Source organism: Canis aureus, chromosome 26 (genome assembly GCF_053574225.1).
Source record: "Canis aureus isolate CA01 chromosome 26, VMU_Caureus_v.1.0, whole genome shotgun sequence".
NCBI classification, from domain to species: Eukaryota; Metazoa; Chordata; class Mammalia; order Carnivora; family Canidae; genus Canis; species Canis aureus.
This window is the reverse complement of record NC_135636.1, coordinates 5,982,486-6,009,714: the sequence shown is the minus strand read 5'-3', so window position 1 is coordinate 6,009,714 and position 27,229 is coordinate 5,982,486. Positions and strand designations below refer to the sequence as shown.

The window sequence follows — 27,229 nt, the reverse complement described above, 5'->3', positions numbered from 1 at the left end:
GCCATTTCCACTTATGGCCTTACAGCCTTCCAAGCAATTGGGAACCTCATTCAAATGAGTTAGCCCCCAGGCTCAGCAGAATTGACAAAGGTGTGGACACCATACCCCGAAATATTTGGGCATTTCGGCCTCTAGCAGAGTGGGAGGCAGCTAGGGTTGGAGACAGGGTGGCACTGCTGTGATGCAGGCTGAGGAAGAGGGCGGAATCTGCCTACTAAGGCAGTCCTGCAGCCCTGTCCCTCAACTACACCCCCAGATCAGCCTTCTCACCTAGAAGCCTGTTGGAATACAGCATCTCTGGCTCTGCCCAAAGCCTTCCGAATCAGAATCTGACAAGATCCTGGGATGATTTTGGTACACATTAAGTCCCGAAGCATTGTTGTGCCCTGGGAGGAGCCAGCGTAGCAACTGAATGGCCTCTGAGATGAGAGGTTCCTTCCCCTGCCCTCCATTAGAATTTCAGTGGTCCTCCTTCGATGTGTGGAAAGGCAAGCCCAGGACCATTAGCATCAGTAGTGTTCTCTCTGTCAATATCATTCATCATCTTGCAACTTTTCAGAAAAGCAGATTCTGGGCTCAGCCCATGCCTTCTGAAACAGAAACTCCAGAGATTTGAGCATGGATCCCTGGGATTGTAATGCACATGCATGAGAACTACTGGCTCACAATTTGTGAGGCATGAATGAAGTGGCCTCCGAGGCTCTGATCATATCCTCACCATCTCCTCTCCTGGGCTTTCTACTCTGGGTCCTGGCTCTGCCAACATTTCCATGGAACCTGGAAACACAGTTCTTGGCTCCAGGGGCATAGTTACCTCAAGTCTTGTTCCAACGAAGTAGTAAGAATATACCTGTAGTCAAGCAAGTCAGCATTCATAGAATTTTGCCACATACACAGAAGGTACAGCAGGCATCATAGTTATGAAGTTGACAGTCATGCATTGGGATAAAAACAGAAAGAATGAAGGAATCCAAGATGCTAAAAGCATTAAGGAGCATAGCTTCGTCCATGGACTATCAACTGTGGACTTCTTGTTGGGGAAATAAATCAATCCTCTTTTGGTTCCACTGTTATAATTGGATTTCTGTTACATGCAGCCAGTCACATGCCTAGTAGATGTCTCTTGAATAAGTGTAAATATAGCTTCCTGGATTTCCATTTACTGATTGAATTTCTGTAAGCTTCGAGGCCTGCTCTCTATTTTTAGTCAAATATCATCATTTAATAGTATCTTCTATATGTTTATTAGGTTATATCCCTTAAACCAGAGTTCAATAAAAAGGACAGATAGTCAATATTTTAGGTTTTGCAGACCATTTGGTCTCCACCATCATAGAATGAATGAAAGTTCTGTGTCCCAGTAAAACTATTTGTGGACTTTGAATTTTTTTACAGTGTTCTCATGCCATTAAATGTTTCTCTTCTTTTGATTTTTTCCTAACTACAAAAATACATTAAAAAAAAAAAAACATTTTTAGCTCATGGGCCTTACAAAAACAGGCAGTGAGACAGACTGGGCCTGCAGGTCATGGTTTGCTGATCCCTGCCTTAAACACATTACAGAAGAAAAATCCCAAATGATGCAGATCTTGCTTATAAGAGTTTTCCCTAATTCAAAGAAGATATGCAGACAAAAAGGTAAAAACCCAACAATGAAAGTAACACTTTAGTAAGAGGGGGCCCCCCAGCTGTAATCTTTACCCTATTCTGGATGCATTTATCACTGTTGCACCAATCTGGAGGGTGGAAGAGAGTCCACCGAGTAAGAAGGAAGAGGGAGAAAGGAGAAACATGAGTGTTTAAGAAGGTAGAGGAAGGAAGGACGAACTGAAATGACCAGAGGCTCTGAATTCAAAGAGAGAGAAATACTGTTCCGTTCTTTCAGTCAAGGCCACAAAGCTTCCCGTGGCTCCCAGATGGAATCACAAATCTTGAGCTGGCCTTGCCAAGACTGATCCCCATCGGGCACTTGGGATCCTCCATCATGTGGTTTCCAGTAAGCTGTGAGCCTATCTATGCTTGACATCCTCTGTATTCTGAACTCACCACATCCAAGACAGGAGCAAGCCTTCTTTACCTTTGGTTACTTAACTAGATGTAGGTTCTGCTGCACAGATGCTTCCGTACCATGAATTAGTTCATACGAAGTGGGCGAATGGGAGCCAAAGACACTGTCCTGCATACATGTACTAGTTCAGACACTAATTTTCATGCACTTTTATTAATCACTCTGTCACTACTACATTCTAGAACAAGAGCTATATTTTTAAAAAATTGGAAATATCTCTAATTTGTAGTGAGTAGGTTAATATGTGAGAAAGTATGCTGGTTTCCTATTATTGCTGAAGCCAACTACCACAGATTTGTGGTTTAAAACAACACGCATTTATTTTCTTAATGGTTCTGGAGGTGAAAAGTTCAAAGTCAAGGTGTTGGTAGGGCTGTGTTCCTTCTAGAGAATCCAGGGGAGGACTTTCTAGGTTTTGGAGGTTGCCTGCATTTCCTGTCCCATGGTCCACTTCATTTTCAAAGCCAACAGTGTAGCACCTGCCAGTCTCTCTCACTCTCTGACTCCTATTTTGGTTGTTATATCTCTTTCTGTCTTTCTCCTCCATTCTTTTTAAGGAACTTGTGATTACATTGGGCCCATGGGACTGAAGCTGTAGATTCAAAGATGATAAAAGGTTAATAATAAAACCATGACAAAAAATCACTCTGCACAAATGACACAATTGCCCTAACATTTCTGATCTAAGTCACAGGTCAAATATGTCAAATATAGCACTTGGATTGTATTTTATGAAACCTTCAGGGGCTTATAAATGACATGAGTTAAAAGCACCATCCATCTTTTCCTGACCTAAACTTTGTTTCTTCTTAAAAATGCCATTAAAAAAAAAAAAAACTCCATTTCTTTTTAAATTTTATTTTATTTAAATTCAATTTGTCAACATATAGTATAACACCCAGAGTTTCATTCAATTTCCTACATTTCATACTTAAAACTACAAGATTGTCTGCTGATTCCTGTGGTGAATGAATGACATGGATGATGTTATAAATCCTCAAAGAAGATTCTTGGCCAATTGTAATTGCAGCGCCTCACTCGCCACAGCAGAGCATTGGAAATCCACATCTACACATCTTTTCTTTGTCATGTGAATCAGACTTGCCTAGATTTTGCAGCAAAAACTATAAGAACTCCAACTTTGTGTCTCTTGAGCCTTGGTAAGGGCCACCAAACCAGTCTAAATGGTTCACTTTATTTATAATGCCGTATTCCTTTTTTTCCCTAATTTAGTGATGAGCAGGAGATTTTAAAGTAGGAGAAGAAAGACAAATGGAAATAAAAAGATGTGTGAGCTGTTTTCTTCCCAGATTTGGTTTGTCCTAGCTCCTCCAGAAGCCAAAGCTAGATTCAAGAACTAAAGCTTAGATGTCCACTCTCTGAAACACATCACCATGGGTGGTCTGACCCCACACAGTTGTCTGTGGCCCCCACAGTGACCAGGACATTCTTTATTGCTCACTTTCAATTCCCCTCCCCCAGCAATTAATTTTACTTATAAGACAGTCAACTTTCCTAGCCAAACTGTTGAAAGATAGAAACATCATCTTCCAAGAAAGTACAAATCTTAGACCCATAAAAACCTGAGACAGAAAAGGTAAGAGGCTATGTCAGTTTCTCCTCTAGTTTCAGAGTGGGCACATGCAGTGCTGTTGAACTTGAGCAATGTTTATGGCAAAAAGAAGGGGTCAGAACACCAGTCCTTCATTTATGGAGAGATTTTATTTGCAATCTAATGGGCAGAAAGAAAATTTCTGTTAACAGAAATGTCACCCAGCAGGGTGCCTGGTAATAAAAATGTCACCATCAACTATGTTATTGTAAGAAAATGTGTTTTCTATATTTTGCCACTCCCATTTTTATATCCCTTTAAAAGGAGGTGCAGTATAGCCTTATGCACAAGGGTGGGTTTGCCTGAGAGATGTGCGGGAGGCTTCATTGAGACAGTATTATGAAATGCAGCTTCAAACTAGAAACAACCCAAGAGTTCATCAATTAAATGGATACTTAAATTGTGGTATGCCTATTCAATAGAATTTATTCAGCAGTTAGGGGGCATAAACACACAGTAGCAGGAATGGGTCTCAGAAGCATTGCCTGAAAACAGATTTACACAAGAGAGTAGGTTCTGATTCCATTTTCACAAAATTTTTTAAAACTAATCCATAGAGGGGGAAAAATCAGAGTAGCAGTTGGCTCTAGTGAGAGCCTGGGGTTGGGAGAGTGGTCATAATTGACCAATAAGGGGGTGATGAAACTTTCGGGGGTCATGTTCCTTACTTTGATAAGGGTATGAGTTACAAGGTCTCTGCATTTGTCAAAACTCGTGGAATGGTACACCTAAACTTTATACATTTAATAACATGTAAATTTTACCTCAAAAGAAAAACTCAACCATAAACTATTATTGGACTCTAGTTAATGGCATGTACCAGAGTGTTTAGGAGGAAGTATACTGATGTCCGCAACTAACTTTGAAATGCACCCCAAATAAGATGCATCAATGGGTGGATAGATGGGTAATCATGTGATAAAACAACTAGAGTACAGTATTAGTGGTGGAATCTAGGTGGATGTAGAGATGCTTGTTGCATGTTTGAGCATTTTCTTTTCTTTTTTAAAGATTTTATTTATTTATCTTTATTTGTCTTCAGGATCAGGCCCTGGACCAAATGCAGTGCTAAACTGCTGAGCCACCCGGGCTGCCCTCTTTTTTGTTTTTTAAAGATTTTATTTATTTATTCATGAGAGACACAGAGAGAAAGGCAGAGACATCGGCAGAGAGAGAAGCAGGCTCCATGCAGGGAGCCCAATATGGGACTTGATCCCCGGACCCAGTATCACGCCATGAGCGAAAGGCACACGCTCAACTGCTGAGCCATATTGGTGCCCCTTTTTGAGCATTTTCTTAACAAAATATCAGAAAAATGGCATTGCTAGGGGAGTATGCCCTCTGTCCACTAGACATTTTTCACTGACTTGTGGGAGACTCACCTTGATCCATTAAAGATGAATGACAATCTTGCTTTGCAATCAGCATTTGCCATAGGCACTGCTGTGTGGATGTCCATCCATGCAACACTTGCAATAGCAACAACAGGAGGTTTTCTGTGACTTCATCCTTGTCCAAATGGGGAATAGTTAAAGGACAGCCAAGGGAAGAGCTTTGTGAGGGCCAAGGTCCATCTGTCCATCAGGCTGACACCCAACACCATCATCTCTGAGGAGTGCACCAGTTCTGGGGTTCCTTCTAATTGGTTCCCATGTGCTTTTCCATGGCAGTTTCTCTCTTCTCCTTCATGAGCCCTCCTTCCAGTTAATCAGTGCCTTCACTATTTTTTTTAGCATTCCTGAGTGCTACCCGGAAAGTTTCCCCTCTCACCTTCTGCCTCTGCATCCCAACCCTTCCTGCCCTGGGCAGCTGTGTCAGCTGTTCCTCATTGCAACTCTCTTCCATCTCACATTTTGCATGTCTGTGCCTTTCTTACTCCTTCACAGCACCATACCCACACCACCGACCCCTCCCACCTCTTCATTTCCACCACCCCATCCCTTCCCTTTATCTCATCCATCACCCGTATTTATTTTATTCCTCACTTAATGTTTGTAGGGATATATATATATATATATATATATATATATATATATATATACAGATACATGTATACACACATGTGCATGCACATACACACAGGTGGTACTCATATATTTATTTTGTTTACTTCTCTTCCCTCTATCTGTTCCATGGAGTAGTCATCATGTCTATGTTGTTTACTTTTGGTTAGATGTAGAGCACATGACCAGCACATTTTAGGCTCATGATAAATAGCACTTGTCTGTTCTCAGCCTGTCCTGGCTTTTACCTTTTGAAATACTTGAGCTTAAAAGCCTAGCTCAGGGATCCCTGGGTGGCGCAGCGGTTTAGCGCCTGCCTTTGGCCCAGGGCGTGATCCTGGAGTCCCGGGATCGAATCCCACGTCGGGCCCCCGGTGTATGGAGCCTGCTTCTCCCTCTGCCTATGTCTCTGCCTCTCTCTCTCTCTCTCTGTGTGTGTGACTATAAAAAAAAAAAAAAAAAAAAAAGCCTAGCTCAATCTCCAACATTAAAAAATAATAATAATAATTCTATTATTTGTGTTGTTCTTCTTGGCACATCTGCTTCTCAACTGATTTGTAAGCTCTCTGAAGGCTACAACCCAATTTTATATCCCTGTTACAATATTTTATACACAGTAGGAAATAGTAAACATCTATGGTGTGATTATTTTCTGTCTAGGAGAAGATTCAAATTTTCTTTTTCTTTGGTTAGTGAAGTATAGCTGACACACAAAACTAATTAGTTTTGGGCGTATAACATAGTGATTTGACAATTCTATGTGTTATGCTATGTTTACCACAAGTGTAGCTCCCATCTGTCACCATACTACATTATTACAATGCCATTGACTATATTACCTGTGCTGTACCTTTCACCCCTGTGATTTTCATTCCATAGCTGGAAGTTTGTATTTCCCACTCCCCTTCACCTATTTTGTCCATCCCCCCCAAGACCCTCCCCTCTGGCAGCCATCACATAGTTTTCTGTATTTATGAGTCTGTGTCTGCTTTTTGTTTGTTTACTTCTTTGTTTTTTTTTTCAGATTTCCCATATGAGTCAAATCATATGGTATTTGTCTTTCTCTGTCAGACTTACTTCATTTAGCATAATACCCTCTAGGTCTATCCATGTTTCTGGAAATGGAAAGATCTCATTGTTTCTTATGGCTGAATAAAATTCCATTGTATGTATATATCACATCTTCTTTATCTATTCATCTATCAGTGGACACTTGAGTTGCTTCCATATCTTGACTGTTATAAACAATGCAGCAATATACATAGGGGTGCATATATCTTTTCGAATTAGTATCTTCATTCTTTTTGGGTAAATATCAAGTAGTAGAATTATTGGATCATATCTAATTCTATTCTAAATTTTTAGAAGAAGCTCCCACAGTGGCTGCACCAGTTTGCACTCCCACCAACAGTACATGATGGTTTAGCTTGAGGCTGTTTTTAATAGTCAATGCCTCATACCACTGCAAAACCTTCTCTGATATTTTTCAGAAATGAAATACATGATGGTCTTAGTAACCTTCAGAATATGGTGTCTACAGGGGCCACAAACATACAGGAAAGACTTTAAAATCTAGAGCTCTAAGGATTTCTGCTTTACTGAATTCTTAGAATATTCCTTGGTCCTCTCACGGCCGTCCCCCAGCAGTCCTCCACTTTGTTGCCGACAAATGAGCAGATGGAAAAAGCAAAACCTGGAGGTGAGCTGCCTGGGGTCTTTACCATGGACAGGTGCAGGGCCAGAGCCAGGCCTGACTTCCTAGCACTGACTCTTAGAGCATGGTACTTGCCCTCTCTGAGCCACAGGTTCCTCTATGGTACAGGGAGGATGAAAACTCAGCGATGTATCTCAGAACCTGTCTGGGAGAAGATGTTTAATGGTTTTCTCAGCTACATTGTACATGTTTATAAATTGCTTACCCTTCTATCTTTTGGTATCCACTTAGCAATTGTGCAAGCCCTCCCAGGGATGAGAAGGGTTGCTGAGGCCGTGGATACTAACAGATATTGGGAGAGTCTCATGGGGATCCAGATGGCAGAGGAAGATGGTGCCAGCAGTGCCCAAACTGAACAATAGGATGAGCAAGGAAGAGGCAGCACGGGAAGTCCCATTCAACCAGAGAAGGACCAGTTAGCCTATTGAGCTCTTGACAGCTGCCTTGGATATGAGATTCCATTTCACTTAGCAACTGGCATAAATTTAAAGAGTCATTGATTGATATGTATCAATCTATAAGACTTACTTTGCAGCCAGTGTCCTGAGATGCACATATGTACACACACACATGCACATGTACACAAACACCCCATGCACCCATCTATCCTTACCTCACCCAGCCCCTTTCCACACATCCTTGCATCTACCCCTCTGTCCTAAACTAGCTTTTAACAGATTTTACTCAGAATAAAATAAACTCTGAAAAAGTCAAACTTTCTCTGCTTTTCTTCTTCTTCTTCTTCTTCTTCTTCTTCTTCTTCTTCTTCTTCCTCCTCCTCCTCTTCTTCTTCTTCTTTTTTTTTTTTTTTTTTGATCTGGAGTGAACAAAGATCATCTTTTTGAATGATACAATTTACACTGTATCTTCCTAGTAAAATAAAGAGAACCTGTCTCCTTGTGCCATTCTTTCATCAACATTTAGGGAGTGACATGGTTTTAATAAGAGCAAGGTTCTGAGGAGTCAAATGGGCTTCAGTTTAAATCTTCTGATGCTCATGACATTGGACAAAATGCTTAAATGCCATCAAGCTTTAATTTCTCCACCTGTAAATCAGACATAATTCATAGCGCCCAGTGCGTAATGAAATAAGGCATTTAGCACACAGGATGAGCCCAAGCAATCATTACTACTCTTCGCTCTGTTTTCATGATAGCTATGACCTCTGAGTTTCAGTTTCTTTTCTCTCTCAAAGTGAGGATAAAAGCCACATCCTAGGGTTAGATGACACAATCTGGATGACACAGTCAGGCTTATGCTGAATCTCTGGATCTGGTTCATGGACACCCAGGATGGGCAGTGGAACCAGGAAGACATAGGGAAGTGTCGAGAAAAATCGATGTTGCCGTTTATGCTGTTGTCAGCAACTATACTGCTATTAACATTGCTGCCCAGATCTTGCTGGCCTGGGAATTGTGAAGATCCACAGCCCTAAAAACTTAAAGCTTATGAGGACATATGATCATCTTCAAGAATCTACACATCAAGGCTATACAATACCTGTGACTCAGTCTTCAGTTTTAATTTTAAATTGCTGTGTCAAACCTCATTTATTTGGATGAGATATAGGAACATGTGTTTGTCTTGTTGGGAGAGAAAAGAAAGTGAGTCTGAAGATGTGAAAAGTCTGAACTAGAGGATATTTTACATGGTATTGTGGCAGACCCTCTGTGGCCACCCTCCTTCCCAATCCACAAGACCTACTTTGTAATCCTCCTTCCAGTGCTTGGACTAAAGATGGTCATGTCATCCAATTCTAGCCAACTGAATATAAAAACACTGCTTGGTGAGCAACCTGGAGGGTCCCTTCATAAATGACACACATGGAGGGTCCTTCAAAAATGACAAGCGTAGGGTCTGGTTCTGGTAAAAAAACAAAAGTAATAACTCTGGGCAAAATATGAAAAGCAGCCATTTGAAGGCACTGGGGAGTGACCAAAATCAGGCAGAAACCGCAGAGACTTAACTCTTTAAAAAAGGAAATTATTTTGGTGAGATTTATGTTTATTCATGTTTTTTTAGAACACATACCCAATTCACGGAGTGTGGGATAACTAAAACACTTGCAGGCAGTACTAGTATTACTGGCTGGAAGTGTCAAGGAATGGAGTGCAGGGTTTGCACAGCTGGAAATTAAGATGGTAATCTTAGAAAATAGGAAGCCACAGGGACGAGCCCCCAAATCATCTAAATATAAGCAACACTTAAAGCTTTGACTAATCCCCTGAAATGCATGCATGAAGGAGGATCCAAAAGCCTGGTGGAAATTAAGAGATGGTTGAGAAGGCTGAACATGTATTCCTGCCACTGACCACCACAGGGAAGACAGAGTTTCAAGTTAAAGTCCCAAGTCAGGAAGGCTTGGTAAACACTTGCACTTTTCACTGAAATCCCCCCAAAAGCCATACCTTAGAGGTAAAGATTATGTCCCAGAACTAAGGAATTTACTCTAGGATTAAGGGGGAAAACAGCAAAAGATACATGCCCTAATAAAGCATGAAACCAAGTCTTCACAAATTCTATGTAATCAACCAGGAATTTAACAGCCTAGTAGAACAAACATCAAACTCACAGAATGGTGGAAGATTATACAAACTACAGCCTCCTACATGTGTCAAAGTCCATCTATGATTTAAAACACAGCCGCTGAAACAAACAGGAAAAAAAAATGACCCATAATTTTAAAATAAATAAAACAGTCAATAGAAAAAGGTGTTGAAATGAGTCAAATAGTGTAATTAACAGACAAAGACTTTAAGGAAACTATTAAAATCACAAAGCTAAAGAAAAAGATAGTCACTTGCATAAACAATATCAGTAAAGAAATGGAAACTGTAAAAAAAAAAAAAAAAAAAGGAAATTCTAGTCCTGATAACTATCTATATCTGAAATGAAAAGTTTATATATGAACTTAAAAGCATATGGGAAATGGTAGGCCAATGAGCTTATGAACCTGAATATAACTCAGTAGAAATTAATTAGTCTGAGGAACAGAAAGATAGTTTCAGAAAGAATAAACAAAGCTTCAGTGGTATATAACTGGAGTCTTAGATGCAGACAAGAAAAAGAATGTAACAACAAAGTATTTGATGAAATATTTCTCAAATTCTCAAAATTTTGTTAAAATTTTACGGGTGCAAAAATTGTAGTGAGCCCCCAGCACAGAAGTACAGAGAGACCCATAATTATGTTTCTCATAGTTTAAATCAATGAAAAGCAATGATAAGGAGAATATCTTGAAAGTAGCTAGAGAAAAACAAACAGATGTCTTATCAGGAACAATGCAAACCAGAAGACAATGGGATGATATCTTTAAAGTACTAAAACAAACAAACAAAAAAGCCATTGTCAACAGAAAATATTATGTCTGGATAAAACATTCTTCAAGGATGAAGGAGAAATAAACACATTTTTAGATAAAAGAAAACTAGGATAATTCAGTGCCAGCAGACGTGCTCAATACTGGTGCTAAAGGAAGCTCTCAGGTGACAGGAAATGAAACCCGATAGAAATCTGGGCTTCACAAAAAAGAAACAGAAACACCTAAAATGGTAAATATGTGAATAGGTATAAAAGATGACATTTACTCAATTCGCTCAAAAATAACTGGCTTTTTAAAGCAAAGACTATGGGGTGCCTGGGTGACTCAGCGGTTGAGCATCTGCCTTTGGCTTGGGTCATGATCCTGGGGTCCTGGGATCGAGTTCTGCATCAGGATCCCTACAGGGGGGCGGGAGAGGGAGGGTGCTAAATATTGCAAGTTCACCCAACGTACAAGTAGAACCAGAATAAAATACACAGAACAGGTATCGATTCATTTGCATTCATGTAAGAATTATTTATAATTCATATCTATTTTAGACAAACACATATAAGCATTGAGATAAGGTCCCCAAGGAGGTGAATTATTAGCAAGCTACAGGGCTCAGCTGAAAATCTCTCATGAACCGCATTTCCCCAGTCAACCTTTATTTATTTATTTACTTTTGGTTTGTTTTCTTGTTTGTTCAGCTAATGCGTGAGTTGATTCCAGACCTTGTGACTCTGAATTTTGAAATAACAAGGCCCAAATGAATCATCTTTTCCTATGCTCAGAAAGGATAAATGTCTCGTGTTGAAGACCTTCAATATGCAGCTGAAGTTAAATGACATTTAATTTCAACCACAAACCATGAAATATCAAATTCAGTCTCTCTGAACATTAAAGAAGTGATTCTGGGCATCTGGTCTCTGTGCAATGGAAAAAAACCTCCTAATGGAAGCCTCCACAACTTTACTACTGACACTGGTTTCACATCCAACTGGGATCTGTAGTAACCAAGAGCTTTTCTAAGGTTGTTTTTATTTATGAATTGTAATAATGTGAAAGGTTGTTTCCATAGTAAAAAGCTGCTTCCCTAAAAATGCATGGCCAAAAGCCCAAGGGTAGGGTTTGACTATGACCATCTCGAAGAAGGAAATGTAGTTAGATGATTTGCAGGAGGGTGGTGGGGGAGGAGGTAGTGGTAAAAGAAATAACCTAAAAATGTGAATCTTTAAGTCCAGACTCTGTGTGAGGGAGAGGTGAGTGGGCGTGGAACAGAAAGGGAGCCCTTTTCTTCATGATGTTAGTGAATGTTTTGATGGAGGTCAGCAAAATGAAGGGGATTAGTGATTCCTGTGCTGCCTGGGAGGGAGGTCGAGAGAGGATTTATCACCCAAGGGGTACCTTCTCAAGCTGAGCAGAAGATACAGGCAATGGAGAAAATTCATACACTACAAGGCTAACTTCAGAGTCATTCACTTTTTATTACCTCTGAATTAATGAAGTTCAATTCAATCATGGTTCCCTGTTCCATAAAAAATACAGATCACAACTTGTAAACCTTTATTTTATCTATAACATCACTAAGCAGGACTTTAAAATTAACTTAATGATGGTTTCCATAGGGAAGGGGTGTGAATGGATGAAAGAAGTGAAGGGGATTAAAAGCACACTTACCATGATAAGCACTGAGTAATGTCTAGAATTGGTGAATCACTATATTGTACACCTGAAATGAATATAACACTGTATGTTAACTGTACTAGAATTAAAGATTTTTTAAATTTAGTTATTCATAAGAGACACAGAAAGAGAGACAGAGACACAGGCAGAGGCAGAAGTAGACTCCCTGCAGGGAGCCCATTTATTACGTTTTTTATTTTAATTCCCAGTATTCCCAGGGGCACCCAGGTGGCTCAGTGGTTGAGTGTCTGCCTTCCGCTTGGGTTGTGATCCCGGACCCCTGGGATCGAGTCCCACATCAGGCTCCCTGTGGGGAGCCTGCTTCTCCCTCTGCCTGTATCTCTGCCTCTCTCTGAGTCTCTCATGAAGAACTAAATAAAATCTTAAAGATTTTTTTTTTAATTTTTATTTATTTATGATAGTCACAGAGAGAGAGAGAGAGAGAGAGAGAGGCAGAGACACAGGCAGAGGGAGAAGCAGGCTCCATGCACCGGGAGCCCGATGTGGGATTCGATCCTGGGTCTCCAGGATCACGCCCTGGGCCAAAGGCAGGCGCCAAACCGCTGCGCCACCCAGGGATCCCATTTTTTTAAAGATTTTTTTTTTTTAATTTTTATTTATTTATGATAGTCACAGAGAGAGAGAGAGAGAGAGAGAGAGAGGCAGAGACACAGGCAGAGGGAGAAGCAGGCTCCATGCACCGGGAGCCCGATGTGGGATTCGATCCTGGGTCTCCAGGATCACGCTAAATAAAATCTTAATAAAAATCTTAAATATAAAATCAATTTGATGAGGTATCATTTACATACAGTAAAATGTACCCATTTTACATGTATGGTTTGATGAGTTTTGACATATAAACACTCATGTGACCACCATCCAATCAAGAGAGAATATTTTTCTCTGTGAAAGTCCCTCAAGAACCTCTGCAGTCTCTCCTTACCCTCACTCTCATGTAATTGTTGATCTACTTTCTCGCACAATAGAATAGTGTTACCCAGTCTAGAATTTCATAGAAATAGAATCATGCGGGGATCCCTGGGTGGCTTTAGCGCCTGCCTTTGGCCCAGGGCGTGATCCTGGAGTCCCAGGATCGAGTCCCACGTCGGGCTCCCGGCATGGAGCCTGCCTTTCTCTCTCTCTCTCTCTTTCTCTCTCTCTCTCTCATAAATAAAGGAATAAATCTTTTAAAAAAAGGAAATGGAATCATGCAAAGTGGACTCTTGTGTGTCTGTTTACTTTGCAAAACATACTTTTGAAATTCACCGTGTCATTGTGTATATCAAAAGATTTCTTCTTCTTCCTTCTTTGACGAGGAATAATACTGTACTGTATGGGTAAGCTCAATCTTTATCCATTCACCTGCTGATGAATATCTGGGTAGTTTCCGCACATAAACAGGTCATGTTGATCAAGACATTATAGGGATGACCACCATGGGGACCAATGAAGGTGTGAGTGTGAGATCTTCAGGTGGGATGCAGGTTGCACAATCTCTCTGGAGATGGCAGGCAGCTTTTGAGCAACTCCAACCCTAGTACCTGTGTGTGTGTGTGTATGTGTGCATGAGTTGAGGGCAAACATAAATTTAAGTATGTCCATTTGGACATAAGATATTATTAAAGCTACACACTATTGTTTAATGCTCCACCTTTCCTATCTTAAACAGGTTGAGAGGACAACCAGTCTAGCTTGTTGCTGGTTGGCACTGTTTGAATTGTAGCTCTCATTTAATTTAATGGGAAGCAGGGTAACCCATTGGTTAAGACCAACACCACAAGATTCCACGCCTATTCCGTCAGCTGACAACTGTGTGACCATGGGCAAATTTGTCAGCTTCTTTATCTGTAAGGTAAGAATAGTAATAGTGCCTGTTTCTCAGCCAATAAGTACTACTTCCATATCCAGTAAGTAGTAAAAGTTAAATGAATGGCTTCCCTTCCATGGATTTCATGACGTGTTACATGAAATAACATATCCGTCTGGTCTTTCATTTAAAAAATATTTGCGACTTGGGGCACCTGGGTGGCTCAGTCGGTTAAGCATTTAACTCTTGATTTCGGCTCAGGTCATGATTTCAGGGTCGTGGGATCAAACCCTGTGTTGGGTTCCCTGCTCAGCGAGAAGTCTGCTCAAGATTCTTCCTCTCTCTCTGCTATTTGCACTCTCTCTCTCTAAAAATAAATGAATAAAAACTTAAAAAAAAAAACATTTGCTACTCAACTATGTGTAAAGCACTGTGTAAGGCACGATAAAGATATAGTCCCTTCCCTCTAGCTTCTTATAATCCCTTAGGAATACAGAGACATGTAGTCACTGAGCCAGCACTCGAGAAACTAAGTGATAAAGACCGTTAGAGCAATCCAAAAGAGAATCCTTTCCTCAGGGCCCAGCTTCCTCCTGAGGAAATCAGGCCATGATTTAAGGTGAAAGGAAGGAGTATCTCAGCTGGGTTTAAGGACAGGTGAGGATGCTGTCAGTACTCAGTCCTTAGGCTTGTTATCATACGTGGAGTCAAATCCCATTGCCTGTGTCTGTGTCCCTGTACCTGATGGCTTCCCCAGCCCCGCTGCCCCATGTTTGTTTCTCTAGGGGTGCCAGCAATGACTCATCACCATCCCTGGGAACAGTCCCTTACCCATTATGGATGGGAGTTGAGGATAAATACCCTGGTTCCATTGTCCTACAGGTGGAATGACTCTGCTAGGTTTGGCAACATTTCCTGAAGTTTCCATAGTGACTCTATCACTATTCCTTTACTTCCCAGTAATGTACTTGTTTTTGCAATCCTTGTCTCCAGCTGTGCTTCTGGGAGCTTGAGGGGAAGGAGCTTGGTGTTCAGGCAGACATGGTGGTAACAGTCCAGGAGACCTGCAGTGAAGGTCTGGGTATGGGCCAAACAGGGTTGGGATGAGTAGATTGTGGGGGGAGCAGCTGATGGTCTCTGGCTGCTGGTAGGGGAAACAGAGTTTACAGATATCAAAGGTACAAACAGGACCACCCTGGGTGGCATAGCCTCACCCTGCCTGCCTGTTATATTGCTCCAATCCCCCTAGCTGGCTATGTATTCAACATTTATTGAGCACCACTGTATGCCAGACCCTGGTCTAGATGCCTGGGGGCATATCCAGACCACTGTCCTTGTGGACCCTGCATATATATAAATATAGACAATAGATAATACATCATAACTGTGAAAGGAAAGTGTACACTATGTTAGAAGTCATCCAGTGCTTTGGAGAAAAGCAAGGCAGAGCAAGCATCCCTGGGAGGCTGGAGAGAACAGTTCCATGACCCACTGTGAGTGGACAGAGAGGTGGAAACGTGGAGGAAGAGTCAGGAGACACAGAAGAGTATCATCTCAAAATTGTTTCCAGAATTAGAGAGTCAACAGAATGGACAAGAGGGCATACCCACAATAGTAAGAAAAGAAAATTACCCCAAACTTAATAAAGTGGAGGCTCTCTAGGTGGGGTCCCCCGGCCAGTGGCAGCAGCAACTTCACCTGGAAAGCTAGCAGAAATGTAAATTCGTGGACTTCATCGCAAACGCAAACCCGCAAACTCGCTGACTCAGAAACTCTGGGCTGAGGCCCAGCTCTCTGGATTTCAGCATGCCCTGAGGGGGCGCCAGGGGATCCCAACACAAGCACACACACACACACACACACACACACACACACACATGCACACACACACACACACACACACTCAAGTTCATGCTGTGCCAAAACAAAACACCCTCCTGAGATGGGATGTGCTCCCCCAGGGCAGGCAGGGTGAGAAGGACCACATCTCCACCCCCGAAGTGAAACCTCAGAATGTAAAAGGAAATGAGGAAATGAGGAAATGGTAAAAAGTATTCGAGGGGAAGAGCAGAAAAGAAAATAAATTGCCTATGAAGGAAAATAATCATTGGACATCAATCTTCACATCAAGAACAGCCTGCAAGAAAGCCAGGGCTTAAGTGTCTAAAGGGCAACGATCTGCAGGCAGTCCCCAACTTACAATCATTCGATTTAGGTTTGGGACTTTCTGACAGTGTGAAAGTAATACACATTCAGTAGAAACCACACTCTGATTTTTTATCTTTTCCCAGGCTGGTGATATGCAGTACGATTCTCTCTCATGGTGCCTGGTGGGGGCAGCCCCCAGTCAGCCACGTGATCAACAGAGACAACAAATGGTATGCTGACAACAGTTCTGTTTTTCACTTTTAGTACAGTATTCCATAAGTCACATGAGGTAGTTAACACTACGTTATAAAGTAAACTTTGAGTTAGATGATTTGGCCCAACCGTAAGCTGATGTAAATGTTCCAAGTATGTTTACGGGAGGTTAGGCCTTAGCCTAAGCTATGATGTTGGGGGGAAGGGATAGGTGTATTAAATGCATTTTAACTTACAATATTTTCAATTTATGATGGCCTTTGTGAGATGCAAGCCCACTATAAGTCAAGGAAGATTTGTGTAATACAGAAATCGTTAGCCAGGTAAGCCATCATTCAGCAGGGAAAGAAGTATTATTTCCAGTCATGCAAGGATGCAGCAAGTCCTCTGCGAGGACCTCCTTGGAAAAAGACAAAAACCAAACAACCAAAACACTTGTATTTTGGTATTTAGCTCCACTCCTGTGAAATCCAAGAGCACTGAGAATTAGGGGTAGGGGAAAGGAGACCATGTAAAATTCATAGTATCTAAATAGGCATTGATCATAAAAATGTATAGAAGTCAAACAGTAAAATCCAGATGCAATCAAGATGAGTGTTAGTGTAGTTTGAGAAGGAGAGAGAAGAAATCATAGATTGCTGCAGTTCTTACTTTTTTTCAGGGAGAGGGATATAATTATGCATTAACATTAGATATTCATGGAGAAGTACAGATGTAAGTATGAGGCAAAAAATTAAGATGACGCATTTGAAGAATACAAGCAGACCTTACAAAGTTCCATACTATTAAGGGAGAAAAGTAGACAAAGAAATGTCAATCAAGTCAATAATTGATAAAAGAGAGAGACAGTGACAGAGACAGCAAGAATAGAAGCACAAGAAAATGTAAGTAGAATATACAAAATAAACCACTGCAAATTTACTAGTAATCTCAGTAACTGTGAATAGGGTAAATCTCCCATTAAAAGACAGACTTTCATTGGTTAAAAGGTGGGGGGGGGGAGATAGATTTCACTATTCGCTTTTTAAATTTAAATTCAATTTGCCAACATACAGTATAACACCCAGTGCTTATCCCATCAAGTGCCCCCCTCAGTGCCTGTCAGTCTCCCCATCTCCCCGCCCACCTCTCCTTCCACTACCCTTTGTTTCCTACAGTCTGGAGTCTCTTATGGTGTTTCTCCTTCTGATGACTTCCCAGTTTTCTCTCCCTTCCCTCTATGATCCTCTGAGCTCTTTCTTATATTCCACATATGAGTGAAACCATATGATAACTGTCTTTCTCTAATTGACTCACTTCACTCAGCATAATACCCTCCAGGTCCATCCAGGTGGATGTAAATGGTAGGTATTCATCCTTTCTAATGGCTGAGTAATATTCCTTTGTATACATAGACCACATCTTCTTTATCCAGTCATCTGTCGATGGACACAGAGGCTCCTTCCACAGTTTGGCTATTGTGGACGATCCAGCTTTGTTTTTTCGCAAGAGAAAAACAGACACAAAGGAAGCTGAAATTTTTTTTTTAATTTTTAAAAATGAAAAGGTATTTATCAAATGCAACTGATTAATCAGGCATAAGAGTTGTATTATTTAGACAAAATATAATTGATATGAGCATGTTCAGAAAGTTCTATTTCATGTTGATAAAGGATCTGCCAAGTTCACATCAAACCCTTAACCATACAGTTTTATGTAGGAAGCAAAATGGATAGAAATATGAGGAGATCTGCAAAGCCACATCACCATGAGCGACAATGACATGGACAAAGTCCATGGATGAGCCTGGTGTGGTCGACGTGCAGAACCTGCATGCAAGACACACAGAGAAGGTGGGCTAGGACACCTAGGAGTCATCTATTTGGGGTGCAGATGCTGTTTTGACAAGGAAGTGAAACACTTAATTTGTGGCATAGCCTTTTGGGGAAAGGAAGACCCTGGGGAAACAAGGTAAAAGGCACAATTATTCACTTCTACTTCACAAATTTCATTGTTTTCATATTATATTTGGATGTAGAAGGATCTCTACAGCAAAGAAGGCATCCACCCAGTTAAAACATGGTGCTATGAATTATGTGGATGGGCATAAAACATGAAGTGGAAGAGATAAGCAGTACTTTGCAGGTAGAGGTGAGAAGAGCATGACACAAGGGACATTGGTCCCCAGCCAAGCTCTACAGAAATAGAGCTCTGTCTTCTGCAAATGTGGTCCAGGAAGTTATAGACAGCAGCGAGGACAAATGGCCCCTGAGCATCTCAAACTGAGACAGAGATGTATGAGTGGTGACCCGGTGACCTTGACCACATCTGAGTCATCCTGCACCCCCCAGTTCTCTCTCTCCCCTCTCCATCTCTCCCTCCCTTCTCTCTTTTCCTTCCTTTCTTCTCTGTGTTTCTTCCATTCCTTCTCTCTCTCTCTCTCTCTCCTTCTTCCTTCCTATGGTACAGTTGGAGTCTCTGGACCAGTTTCAACCACAAGAGAAGATCAACATCCAGGTCAACAGTGACAGACTTCACATAAAAACCCAACAGATTTCACAGTGGGGTGGAGGCTCGGGGGGGGGTCGTGGTTTGGATGCCAGGAGGCTCAGGTGAGGACATGCACGTGCAGCCCTGTGAAGACCATTCTATCAAGTCAGGCTCCCTGGAAGTGATGGCCAGTGGGTTATCTTGGCTATTCCATTCCTTCATGGTCCTTTCCTCACTTTTTCACACATACCTGTCCATCATTTCCTCCTCAGAGTATGACCTGGGGGCTCTAGGGAAGCTGCGAAGGGCTCGTTGAGATTTCGAGTTTGTGAGTTTATTTTCTGTGCCCTGTCTCCTCTTGCTGAATATATTTAGGAGTTGGCTGAGAAGTTGATGTTCATTTGATTCATGTTAAACTCCGTGGCCTGTGAGTCTTGTGTTTTAATCTACGTGTCATCTGTTACAAATGGACTTTGTATTGTGCAATAAATATAACTCTGTATGAATTGAATTTCTTTGTAAAGATTCGTATTTGAAAGATTTATCTAATATTTGTTATTTTAGTTAGCAGATAACAAAAGTCACCAAGAGGAGTTTATGTTTGGCATTTTTATTCATGGGCTTTTCCTAAATAGGAAACACTGGCCTCTGGTTTTTCAGTATGAAAGAGGATGTTAGAATTGTTTGTGGCGTGCGCGTGCGCGCGCGCGCGCGTGTGTGTGTGTGTGAGTGTGTGTGTGTGTGTGTGTGTGTATTGGGGGTAGCCATGGCTGTTCATATTAAGATAAAATTTCCAAATGTATTTCGTTAGTGATTGGACGGCTAAAAAGATCAGTTTTATTTATCCCTAAGAAAAAAAATGGTTATCACAAGTATCTTGTCCGACAGCCTGACAGCAGAGCACTTCACCCTACCCAGGCCCTGCTTTCCCCACACACGCAGTCTGAGAGGCAGGCAACTCGGATCCGACCACCTGCTGCCCCAGCTTCCTGCCAGAGTGAGATTCCTGTAGCCAAGTAGTGAGGGATCTGGTCTGCCCGTCCAATTAGTTAAACAAACGGAAGAGGCTTTGCTGACAAAGTGGTGACAAATGCTCCTATGATAATCATGGAACAGTGTTCTCACATCACACCAACTGGACCTATTTAATCCTGCACCAGGTGTCCCGTGTGCCGTTAAAACAATGCAGGGAGTCAAACGGGCACAGAGGCATGGTGGAGTAGACTTGGATCAGAAGACAAAGTCTGGAAGCATGGAGTCTGCCCTGGCTGGATCGAGCAGCCAGGGCAGAGGGCGCACTGTAGCCCAGTCCCGCTGAATGTCCCTGTCCCCTTGGACAAAGCCCAGCCCCAGTTGAGGTACCCTGGAGTCAGTGTCACTCCAGGTAGGTAAAGATGCAGAACTGGGGCAGGCAGGGTACTTTGGTTAAGTGACTCTTTGAGAAGGGAAATGGCTCCGTTTAATGACCATGGATTCAGGTTCTGCCATGTATTTTGAGTTGTTACAAAATGTATTAAAACAAGTTGGCAACAAAAGCATTTCAGAGTTTATTAGGTTAGGCATGTGACATAAAACACAAAGGACAACAAGCAGGCTACTTGTTGAGGCAGACCTGAGATGCCCCTCAGTTTCTCAAAGTTCTGAGGCCGACGCAGCAGCCAAGCCTGTCCTCCCAGCCCTGGGAAAGAGTCGATCCTGCGACAGAAAGAAGCCCTGGAGAGAAATCCCACAATGGCCGAATTAGTGGAACACATTCCAAATGCACAGATTTGAAGAGACTTACATTCTCATCTAGCAATTGTGCAGTGATGACTGACATTTACAATTGCATCAAGTATCACAGAATCAGGCCTGGTGAATGACCTAATGCAGGCTTCAGCCAAATATGCAGAAAGAACCCAGCCCAGAATAGCAGGCAAAATCTGCAGAAAGGAAACGCTTGCCCCCTTGCAGATGAGAGGAACAATGTGAGAAAGAAATTCCAGTTTCTTCCTAAAATAGACAGGCATGATCGCCAAGAACAAGTCAAAACATGATTATTTTTTTTTTTTTTAAGCACTTCAGCAAGTATTAGTTTCAGGAATCTGAAGCAGAATATGGTATTTGAATACAGAATACGTGGAGAATTTTGATCATCTTCCTCTTCTTCTTCTTCTTCTTTTTTTTTTTTTTTTGGTTGACAAATGCCACAAAGTACAGAGACATAAGCAGTAGGTTTTACAGCCAGACAGGGACAGATGTTTTCAGGGATCATATCTCAGATTCCTTTGTTAAATCTATTGTTTAAGGTGATGGAAATATGGAGGGGACATTACACCATTTTGTAGCTGCTAGAAAGCCATGCTTTCCTGTTTTCCTGATTCAGACAATGGAGAAACTAAGGAGAAAAATAATAGGAAAAGGCTGTCCTATATTTGCTTTAAAAAACTGCACTATTTTGAATGTAGTACTTTTTTGGGGTCAAATCTCATCTCTGTTCTCTTAATTTTCACAAAAATATTTGTGATAAGGAGAGTTGAAGTAAAATTAGCTAATGATCACAACCATATTCTCTGGAGGTCTTTCAGTGACAAAACTCCAGGTCCCATCAGGATGTGCTCAAACAGGGGCTCCTGATTGGGATGTAAAAATTGCACCACACGTGTGTGTTTCAGGGAGAAAGATGCACTTCCAACTTAGTTCCTCCTGTACTGTGTACACAAACACCCACATACACACTTAACTTTTTATTCTACCTTTTTGCCTAATCACGGGGAGGATATTAGCCTGAATCTCTCCTGTCCTTAAGACAAAACCCACTTGAGTCACCCACTTTATGCTGCTGGTAAAACACCATGCGGCTATGTGGCACCAGATGTCACGACTGTGATAATCAGGCAGGTAGGTGAACCAAAGGGACATGGGCGAGGCCGCTTTTGCCTCAAGCCCACAATGCTGAGCAGTGGTGGGTGCACCCTACAAAAGACCCCACCAGGTCCACCACTTCCAAGCATTTTCAAATAAGTGCTTCACCTTTGCACTTTTACACTCCTCAGATTCCAGGGTGGGGCCTGTCCTGCATCATGTATGCAAATGAACAAGAAAAAAGATCAGTGATCATCCCTGAAATTCAGAAAGGAGCATAGTGGGCTGTGTATTGTAGGAGGCATCCTCCCCTTAAATTATCTGCGTTGGGAGATGGAGAGAGAGGAGAGGATGGGTTTGTTCTGAATATAGTTTTTCCAAGAGCATTATCGAACTATGGGAAATTCTATTTGGACAAAAATCTCTGTTGACTTTGCACTTGTTGCCAAGTCGGAGATGCCTCCCTTTGTCCATTGTCCCTGCTGTTCTGCTGCCTGGAAGCCAGGGGATAGAACAGCACCTGGTCTGCCCCTGCCCAGCCCAGGGACGCAGGGAGGAGTCTGTGCGTGCCAGAGCCTACCTCTACCATATTCCATCCCCTCCACTTCTCACTGTGTCACGGCAGAGCCGCCTGGGGAACATCTGGATAAAAGGACAGCTTGCCCATGGCCAGTGGGTGCCTATCTCCCCAGACAAGGATTCACATCCTCAGAGAATGACAGAGATATCAAGACAGTGGTATCAAATGGGACAAGAGTATTTGTTTGAGGCCAGTGGTTTTCATCAGGTTCACTGCCTGAGGTCATCCAATTCCAGGCTCTTGGTCACTGGTCAGAGCGGCTGAGAGAAAAAGTAGGGCTCATTAGTTCAGGAAGGGGCAGATTCTAGGCAAAGCCTAGAATAGGAATGTCTCCTTCCTCTAACGATAAGATAGAATGGTAAAAGCCTGGAGGTAAAGCTTTTGAATTTGCATTTATTTCGTGTAAGCACAGCTACTATCAGCAATGTGTCTAGCCAACTCTTTAAGATCATCTGAACCGCGGCCGGGTTCATTTCCACACAATTGACGGCCACTGGTCCTGTGGCCAGTGGACACAGCCTTTGTCTCCCTGGGTGTTAAACTTCAATATATCAACGGAAATCTAAATAATACTGGATGTCCTTAAAAAGCAAAAGTTCCAGATACCTTGCTAAGTCCTCCACAACCTTCATCTTTCCCTATGCCCACTCCTTCAGTTACCAATTTTCTTGGGAAAACAAAACAAAACAAAACAAACAAAAACAAATCCTGAAATATAGCATCTGCATTTCAAAATTAGCTGAAGGGTATTTACTGAGGGCTGTGCACCTGGCCACTCTTCCTGCCCCAAGTGCCCGCCTCTAGGACGGATGTGTTTCTAAGGCAAAACCAGAAACAATAGGGCACCTTGGTTCTGAGAGGCAGACTTTGGAATCCCTAGAAGGAAATACATTCCTGTTCTGTTCTGCACGATGACAGCAACAAGCCTGCAGATGACCGGAGACCGGAGTGCCAGTCAGGCAGTTTGTAACAGCTCCGACCATTGGTGAATCCCTGCGCTTTTAAAAATAAATTAAAATTGCTTTGAATGGTTTTTGTGGTTGCAAAAGATTTGAGCTATTCTCTTACCCCCTCCCATCTCCCCTGCTTTTTTAAGAATTAGAGAAAAATGTGACATTTTTCAAGCCAAACGGGGACAAAGTCCAGCCTTCTCGTTCCCTGACTTGAAAGCTACAGCCACGAGTCAGGATCATGTTCTCAGGAAGCAACACCAGCTGCAAGCTATGTTAAAATACCTTATGATGCCAGCTTTCAAAACTCAGCATCTCGTCCCCCTCACACAGCCTTAAAAATCAGAATGAGAGATTTCTCAGGGCTTCGTCCACCTATGATCAGAGCATTTAAATGGTGGCACGCAAGGAAGGCAGGTGGCATAAGAGGTGTCTCAGGGCTGCACTGGCTCAGAGATAAGGTGTCTCCAGCTTTTTTTAGTTTGTGTTCATTCATCTCATCAATAGTAAGTATGTGTTAATGCAAGTGCATTTAGGTGGATTGATTCAAATATTTGTGAAACAAACCCAGGGCTTCTCTCTCAAGCTCTTTGGAGTACTTACTTTCAAAATCACTCTCAACTCACTTCATACTTCTCCCACACTTTCCAGATTTCACTTGCAAATAAACCCAAGACAATTAGAGACATTAAGAACTAGGAAATGCTATTTCTAAACTTTCAGCATTCTTACTACCTAAGCAGTTCAGTATACTCTGGTCATTCTGCAGGATTCCAACTATATCAAGTTCAGCAGGGCTTATGATGGGAAAATGCATGAATGCAAACATAAAGAAATGTTTCCAGTCCTTAACAACAACAAAAAAGCTTCTTATATAATTAAACAATTGATTTAGTCTCTGTTCTACTAAGAGGAACAAATAATTTCAATCCTAATTAGCATTAGCAGGCCACCTTTTCTTCTTAGATGATTCCAGTGAGCAGAGAAGCCGTTCAAAAGGAGCCCCCTTAGCACCTGACGTGTAAGCCCCTGATCCACAATCAGTGGGAAAAATGAAACCCAATAGTCATGTTGGAATTTGAAAAGGGAAAGTGAGTGAGAATTGTTAATATTCACAAAATTCCTGAAATGACATCCCATCCCATTGCTTCCACTTCAGGAATACCACACACACGTAGAAAATACCTGTATATTCCAAGTGGTCAGGCTTTTAAGAATGTTTACAACTGTTTGCTAAGATTCCGGTCCAGTCTTTTGGAAGGATGCGGATCCCACCCCCCTTCCGATGCAATGCGTAAAGATTGGTGATGGCCAACAGTCTGTGTCTCTGGGGACCTCTCCCCTCCAGGCTCCGAGTCAGCAGTCTGTTCCTGGCGTTGGACTATGGAAAACAACCAGGACAGCATTGGGAAGCTTCTGGACCCGCCATGCACATCTTTGCCCTGGGAGAGACCCACACGCTCCATGCCCCAGGCAGGCCCAGTGCCCTTAGAGGGCGTGTCTGGCTGCCAGCCTGGACGTGGCCTGCTCCGTGGTGCTCTTTGCCCTCCTGCGCTGCCCCCTCCCCCCCCGCCCGCCCGCCCCCTCTGGGGGACCTGGGGCCTCCTTTACCTGTACTGATTCTCCGAGGCCCTGCCCTCAGCTCGCTCGGGAGCCCAGGAGTAGCTGTCAGCCGTGTTCTGGGGCTTTTTCTCCTTCTCCTCGTGCTTCTTTGCTCTCCGCCTTCGGTAGACCAGTAGCCCTAGCGCCAGAGCCAGTAAGAGGAGGATGGCCACCACAGTGCCCAGGATGTAGAACAACAGCAGCTTCTGTCCGTCCGTGCCCTCATCGCTGTGTTTGGCCGTGAAATCCTCGTCACTATTCTCCCCACGGCCGGCGGTGGCCCTGGGGTGACGCGTGCTTGGCTCCATCCGGACGCCAGGGGGCCCACTGGGAGCCTGCACGTCCAGTGCGGCCAGGGTGATGGGGTAGGTGGGTGCGAGGGAGGGTCCTTTGGTGGCCATCGCCTCCGCGGAGGCGCCCTCGGGGGCCCTGGTGGGGCTGGCTCCGGGGGCAGAAGCCACACCTTGCGCTGCCCCGTCTCCCGCATCCTCCCCCCGGGGAGGCCCAGAGCTGGCCACCGGGGCCGGGGTGGGGCCCGGGGCGCACGAGACCCCGTCAGCACCCAGCTCCCAGCCCGGCAGGCAGCCGCAGCGGAAGGAGCCCTCCGTGTTGAGGCACAAGCCGTCGCAAAGGCCGCGCCCGGGGTCTGCACACTCGTCCAAGTCCTGGCACTGGGCGCCGTCCTCCCCGGCCGGGACGTACCCCTCGGCGCAGGAGCAGTGGAAGGAGCCGGCCGTGTTGGTGCACTCCTGGGCGCACGGCGAGCGGCCCGGCGCGCACTCGTCCACGTCCCGGCAGGCCCCGTCTCCGCGGCCGTCCGGCTCGTAGCCCACCCAGCACTCACAGCGGAAGCCCCCGGGGACGTTGACACACTCCTGGGGGCAGCGGGAGGTCTGGCACTCGTCCACGTCCACGCAGCCCCGCTGGCTCGCGTCCAGCTGGTAGCCCGGGGGGCACTGACACTCAAAGTCCTCCTGGTGGGATCCCTGCACGCAGGTGGCCACCCCCGTGCACGGGCCGGAGCTGCAAGGGTTCCGGGACTCGCAGGTCACCAAGTCGTCCCGCAGCCTGAACCCCGGCCGGCAGCCGCAGCGGAAGGAGCCTTCGCCTCCCTCGAAGCAGTCCTGCTGGCAGCCCCCATTATTGAAGCTGCAGACCAACCCAGGCCTGACGCACAGCGGCCCCGAGCTGCCCCAGTCGAACACACCGGGGGCCTTCTCCCTGCACAGGAAGTGCTGCTCCTGACCGTGGTCGCCGTCCCCGCAAGCCACGGTAGCCACGGAGGCGAAGGGCACGACCTCCAGGGAGGAGCTGGTGGCCTGGAACGGCGTAGTGTAGTTGATCCGGCCCGGGCCCCCCAGAGCCAGAGGCTGGCACATGCCCTTGAAACTGAACTTGCACACGAAGCCCTCGATGTTGCTTACGGGGATGCTGGGGCTCCCGCAAGGGCCCTCGGACCACTTGGGGAGGCTGCCGGCCTGGGGCTGCGGAGACAGGGGCAGCTGCAGGGACACACAGCGCCGGGAGGTGCAAGAGTTCCTGACCTCCTTGTGCCAGTTGGTGAAGAGCGTGTCCTCTCCGCCGCCCACCCAGCTGAAGCCCTTCAGCGGCAGCCTGGGGTCCAGGCACTTGCCCTTCTCGCGCTGGAGCCCGATCCAGAACTTGCGGTTCCTTGCTTCCAGGCCGGCCTCTGACTGCAGGAGTTGGGCCAGGGCCCGCTGCACGTGCCAGGCCTCCGCCTCAGTCCTCACCGTGGCCAGGTTGCCCCCGTTCCTGCTGCAGTGAAGCTGGGCCTCGGCTGCGCTCAGCTTGCCCGCGTGGGCCGTGTAGCAGGCGCTCCCCGCGCACACCACGGCCGCCCTGCGAGCACCCGCCGCCGCCGCCGCCGCCGGCCCCAGGAGGCCCAGGAGCAGCAGCGCCGGCAGTAGCGCCGCAGAGGTGGCCATCCCCTCCCGTGCTCCCCTGGGCAGGAGGCCAGCGGCCCTGCCCCGACAGCAGCAGGCGCAGCTGAGCTCCGAGGAGCCCCGAGTGAGACGGTCTCAGCCCCTGCAGCTCTGCTATGGGCCGCGAAGACTGAGGGCTTTTCACATCCCCCTGATCCAAGGCGCATCCTGTACTGCTGTACTTCTTATTTCTTACCGGATACCGGGGCTTCCTGCGCTGACTCCTGTTGCCTTCATCACGCTTTTGTTGTTCACAGGGGAGGTCAGGCGGCTGCGCAGGGTCCCTGGC

At 44.3% G+C, this 27,229-nt stretch overlaps 1 protein-coding gene and 1 long non-coding RNA gene across 4 annotated transcripts in view; one reads left to right on the top strand and one right to left on the bottom strand.

Moving 5' to 3' along the window:
* The window catches only part of LOC144297824 (uncharacterized), a 48,260-nt gene that overhangs the window by 11,562 nt on the left and 9,469 nt on the right, over positions 1-27,229 (top strand). For all 3 annotated transcript variants that reach the window (XR_013364676.1, XR_013364677.1, XR_013364675.1), the window contains exon 2: positions 16,483-16,569. This is a non-coding gene — a long non-coding RNA (uncharacterized LOC144297824). The remainder of the gene's footprint in view (positions 1-16,482; positions 16,570-27,229) is intronic.
* On the bottom strand, positions 20,545-27,100 carry CD93 (CD93 molecule). The gene is made up of 2 exons (XM_077871960.1): positions 25,007-27,100; positions 20,545-24,776 (listed from the first exon to the last, which is right to left on the bottom strand). Exons 1-2 carry the CDS (start codon positions 26,941-26,943, stop codon positions 24,752-24,754), a joined length of 1,962 nt encoding a protein of 653 aa, XP_077728086.1. The 5' UTR covers positions 26,944-27,100; the 3' UTR covers positions 20,545-24,751.

Coding starts and splice junctions, on each gene's coding strand:
- CD93 (XM_077871960.1), bottom strand. CDS start 26,943: ATGGCCACCTCTGCGGCGCTACTGCCGGCGCTGCTGCTCCTGGGCCTC. Junction 24,777..25,006: donor GCCTCGGAGAATCAGTACAG/GTAAAGGAGGCC, acceptor TGTTTTCCATAG/TCCAACGCCAGGAACAGACT.